This window comes from Meleagris gallopavo, chromosome 2 (assembly GCF_000146605.3).
Source record: "Meleagris gallopavo isolate NT-WF06-2002-E0010 breed Aviagen turkey brand Nicholas breeding stock chromosome 2, Turkey_5.1, whole genome shotgun sequence".
NCBI classification, from domain to species: domain Eukaryota; kingdom Metazoa; phylum Chordata; class Aves; order Galliformes; family Phasianidae; genus Meleagris; species Meleagris gallopavo.
Window position 1 is genome coordinate 59,304,796 of NC_015012.2, and position 4,554 is coordinate 59,309,349.

The following is a 4,554-nucleotide window of genomic DNA, read 5'->3' on the forward strand; positions in this document are numbered from 1 at the left end:
TTCGGCAGGGCAAGCAGATGGCTAAATGCTTTTTGTTTTTTAACACTCTCTTTTTTTTGTTGTTGTTGTTGTTTTATAGCTTTCATGAAACAGAGAAGAATGGGGCTTAATGATTTCATTCAGAAGATAGCCACAAACTCCTATGCATGCAAGCAGTAAGTATCAGCGATTTCAGATGGGTTTCAGTGACAAGGGAGGGTCAGGTTGGGTGTCAGGAAAAGGTTCTTCATTAGAGGGTGGTTGGGCAGTGGAACAGGCTCCCCAGGGCAGTGGTCGTGGCAGTGAGCTTGCCGAGTTCAAGAAGCTTTTGGGCAACAATCTCAGCCATACGATCTGATTTTTGGGTGGTCTTGTGTGGAGCCAGGGGTTGGATTCTGTGATCCTTATGGGTCCCTTCCAATTCAGGATATTCTGTGATTCTAACAAATCCCACTATTGATTAAAAAAATTGTTTACTGTAATGCTTCTGACATGACTATTACAGAAGAATTATTTGCTCTTCTTGAGGTATTAGTCACCTTGCGGCAAATTTTCCTGAGCAGGGTTTGGATGAAATTGGTTCGATGGAATTTCTAGGGCCCCACCTCTGTTGTGATCTGTACATATGCTATAAATACATTTATTTCTATGGCAGAACTTACATTCTGTAAGTTAGTTTTACTCCTTAAGCCAAACAGATCGTTGCTTTCTGTAATAGCCCAAGCCCAAACTCATCTTTCCCCAGCGCAGTCCTTGCTTGCCCTCTGGTGGAAAAATCGACCTGATGGTAATGATTAACACATACTTTCATCATTGCAGCCCTGAAGTACAATCTATCTTGAAAATCTCCCAGCCTCAAGAGCCTGAACTTATGAACGCTAATCCGTCTCCTCCGGTAAGCAGATTTTACGCTCCATGAAGCATTTTTAGAACATCAAATGAGCTGATAATAGAAGCGTAGCAAAATTAGCATCACGAGTGTTACTTCAGTTTATATCACAATGATGTAGGTAGGGAAAAAGTGATCTTGTGGATCTTGTTTTCAACATGGAGAAAAAAATTTTTAAATTAACCTTTATTAATTGTAGCTTCATTATGGAATGTGACTAAGACCTCAGAAAGAGTTGTTAGATCAGCTATTGCTGTTATACTTTTCTTGAGTAGTACCAAAGAGTGTAAGTCATCTGGTAGATGTCTAGATTAAAGTTTTAGTGATAAGCAGAGTGTTCGTCCTCACTTTCAAAGTTACTTTATCTATATTAAAAAAAACTCTCAGTGTTTTATGAGAACTGTTTTGTGTGTTTGTCATTCTAGCCCAGTCCGTCACAGCAGATAAATCTTGGCCCATCATCCAACCCACATGCCAAGCCATCAGACTTTCATTTCTTAAAAGTTATTGGAAAAGGAAGCTTTGGAAAGGTAAGCATAACTTCTTTTTTACTGTAATTGAATTACTCTTCAGCTCGTGTATGTGGTAATGCCTACGGGCTCTGTTTGTGCTGCCTTTGGTGAATGGCAGTCATTTAGAGCAGACGTGGGCAGTGCTGCTGCCCAGTGCCTGGCTCTGCTGGGCCGCAGGGAAGGGAAGCAGGGTGCTGCATTTCTGTGAGTCACAGTAGAGCAAGGCAGGGAGTAGGCAGGAGTGGGGGTTCTTCAGCTTGGGAGGGTATCTGTTTCCCTTCTGGAAGGGAAGGATACTAATCATAAAAACTAGATTTATCTGTGGGAGTGCTGACAGCTTTAGGCACTGCCAGCACAGAGCTTGCATGCTGAGCTAGAGGAGTGGAGCAGTGCTGAGCCGTTAGCAGAAGGGATTGTTTTCTGTTGTGTTTACTCTTTGTTCTGTAGCTTAGCATTGCTCACTTCTGGGAATCTGTCTTCTTTCAGGTTCTTCTTGCACGGCATAAGGCGGAAGAGCAGTTTTATGCTGTTAAAGTCCTACAGAAAAAAGCAATCCTGAAGAAGAAGGAGGTGAGCTGCTTCTTAGTGTTTTTGTTGTGATGTTCGTCAAATTGATTATTACTGCTGTTGCTCAGCAAGTACTGTTGCTAAACATTGATTTCCCGTGTGTTCAGGAAAAGCACATCATGTCAGAGCGCAATGTCCTGCTGAAAAATGTGAAACACCCCTTCCTGGTCGGACTTCACTTCTCCTTCCAAACTGCAGACAAACTGTATTTTGTCCTGGACTACATCAATGGCGGAGAGGTAAGCAGTAAGAAAATCAAGTAGTATTTCCTATCATGTGTGCAGCGGTAGGGTAGACTTTTTTTTCACCCTTCCTTTTAAATAAAAAGAGTTCCAAGGGGAAAAAACCATGGGGAAAAGTTAGTAGAATTAATGTTTCCGGCCTGCCAAATTTTGGACTACCAAAGGATCGTTAGGCCATTTCCTGCCATTGTTCTTCCTAGCTATATATGTTGAGTCTAATTAAGCTCATTGTTAACAGGCTCTGGCGCCGCTTACAGAACTTTGTTCTTTCTGTCTCCTGCAGTTGTTCTACCATCTCCAGAGGGAGCGTTGCTTCCTGGAGCCAAGGGCCCGATTTTATGCTGCTGAAATTGCCAGTGCGTTGGGCTACCTGCACTCCCTGAACATTGTCTATCGGTAAGCAATGTTGTTGGACTAAAAGAAACCACGCCCTTTGTTTAATGAGCATTAAAAAGTTTACCTCAATATTAGCCCAGTGTTTATTTTTATCATTTTTTATGACTTAATGAGTAAACAATCTTCTGACTTCAGCTCTTCTAAGGAACATTTTTTCTTTCATCTTTTCCTACAGTGACTTGAAGCCAGAGAATATTCTACTTGATTCGCAGGGGCACATTGTTTTGACTGACTTTGGACTCTGCAAGGAAAACATAGAGCACAATGGCACAACCTCCACCTTCTGTGGCACACCTGAGGTACGTCCAGTCCTCAAAGTGCAATCACAGCTCATCATCCCGATGTGCTTTTCCCGTGGGTGAGACACGTGGGGTTTAGGATGGGTCTTGTGATATCAGACTGTGGTGAGGACCTGTGGGATACAAAGAGCTTGTTGATGAGGAGAGAGTGGCTTTCAAGCCTGCTGCTGGTTTTAAAAGTACTTGCATCTTCCTGGCAGCTTAGATACTGTTGGGATTCAGCGAGCTGTTGTCATTCAGAAATGGGGGGACTGCAGTAACTACACAGATCCCTTTTGCTAATGTGTTTCTTTTCCTTCTCTTCCACAGTACCTTGCTCCTGAAGTTCTTCACAAGCAGCCCTATGACAGGACTGTGGACTGGTGGTGCCTTGGAGCAGTCTTGTACGAGATGCTTTATGGCCTGGTAAGCAGTGAATCCTCACTGACAGATCAAACGAGCTCACTGTTGCGCTCTCAGAAGGCGCGTACTCACGAGTCAGCCCCGTAACCTTGATCTCTCCATTGCTGTTTCCACAGCCGCCTTTCTACAGCAGGAACACAGCAGAAATGTATGATAACATCTTGAACAAACCTTTGCAACTGAAGCCAAATATTACCAACTCTGCTAGACATCTCCTGGAAGGCCTTCTGCAGAAAGACAGGACAAAGAGGCTTGGTGCCAAGGAGGACTTTGTAAGTGCCAGATGAGCAGTTCTTCCTGTGTGCAGTACAGGAAGATGACTAGGTCATATTACTTACATTAGCTAGGGTCTGAATTAATCTATTTTTTTCTCTCACTAACAGACGGAGATTAAGAATCACATCTTCTTCTCCCCAATTAACTGGGATGATCTTATTAATAAGAAGATTACCCCCCCTTTTAACCCAAATGTGGTATGTATCACTTCTAATTATAGAATGTGTAAGGAAGTGTCTTCATGGGGTGCCCAGAAGCTAGAGGAAACTGGCCACATGGAGATGTGTTTGGGCAGCACAGCTTTCCTCATGGCCATTCAGAGAAGATTAAAAATAAGCAGTAGCTGACTTTTTGCTGATGGATTTTCTAAATTTAGATGCGTGTTTTTTTTTTGTTTTTGTTTTTGTTTTTTTTTTTTGAGGAGGAGGGATGGGAGACCTCTGACAAATAAATACTTCATTTGCGTGGCTATTTTAAAATAATCCCCGTATTACCAAAGGGGAAGGTAAGGTGCAGAAAGTTGGTAGATTCTCATGCATAGAGCTAAATTTGGCTTGTCAGATAGTAACTAAGTGCAGGTATCTGGGTATCTGGTTGTGGAGGTGGTTCTCTTTTACTGTTTGAGCTTTTTTTTTCCCAGAAAATAAGAAGGTCTGATCTTAATAGTGTGTTTTTTTTCCTTTTTTTCTCCTTCACCAGAGTGGCCCCAATGACCTGCGGCACTTTGATCCTGAATTTACAGATGAGCCAGTCCCCAGCTCTATTGGCCAGTCTCCAGACAGCATCCTCATCACCGCCAGCGTCAAAGAAGCTGCTGAGGCTTTTTTGGGCTTCTCATATGCCCCACCTGTGGACTCTTTCTTGTGAACATTTTTCTTTCTTACTTTTTTTTTAATAATAATAACTATTATTTTATTTTTGTTTGGTCCTTCTTGGTGGAATTGCCAGTTGACCGGTCACCTTGAACAGAATTTGCACATTTCCACCATGGC

The 4,554-nt window shown here is 42.5% G+C and overlaps 1 protein-coding gene across 1 annotated transcript; it reads left to right on the plus strand.

The window, feature by feature from the left end:
• The first annotated feature begins 6 nt into the window (after positions 1 to 6).
• On the plus strand, positions 7 to 4,474 carry SGK1 (serum/glucocorticoid regulated kinase 1). Its single transcript, XM_010707387.3, has 11 exons — positions 7 to 155; positions 799 to 874; positions 1,294 to 1,398; positions 1,867 to 1,950; positions 2,055 to 2,186; positions 2,473 to 2,585; positions 2,761 to 2,884; positions 3,194 to 3,289; positions 3,403 to 3,558; positions 3,670 to 3,759; positions 4,262 to 4,474. The coding sequence occupies exons 1-11, from the start codon at positions 85 to 87 to the stop codon at positions 4,427 to 4,429; spliced, it is 1,215 nt and encodes a 404-aa protein (XP_010705689.1). The 5' UTR covers positions 7 to 84; the 3' UTR covers positions 4,430 to 4,474.
• The last annotated feature ends 80 nt before the right edge of the window (positions 4,475 to 4,554 follow it).

What these genes read in the sequence shown, in the direction of transcription:
- SGK1 (XM_010707387.3), top strand. Translation starts at nt 85, where the DNA reads ATGAAACAGAGAAGAATGGGGCTTAATGATTTCATTCAGAAGATAGCC. An exon ending in CAATCCTGAAGAAGAAGGAG is followed by an intron (nt 1,951 to 2,054) that starts GTGAGCTGCTTC and finishes CCGTGTGTTCAG; the next exon opens with GAAAAGCACATCATGTCAGA. An exon ending in TCCCTGAACATTGTCTATCG is followed by an intron (nt 2,586 to 2,760) that starts GTAAGCAATGTT and finishes CTTTTCCTACAG; the next exon opens with TGACTTGAAGCCAGAGAATA.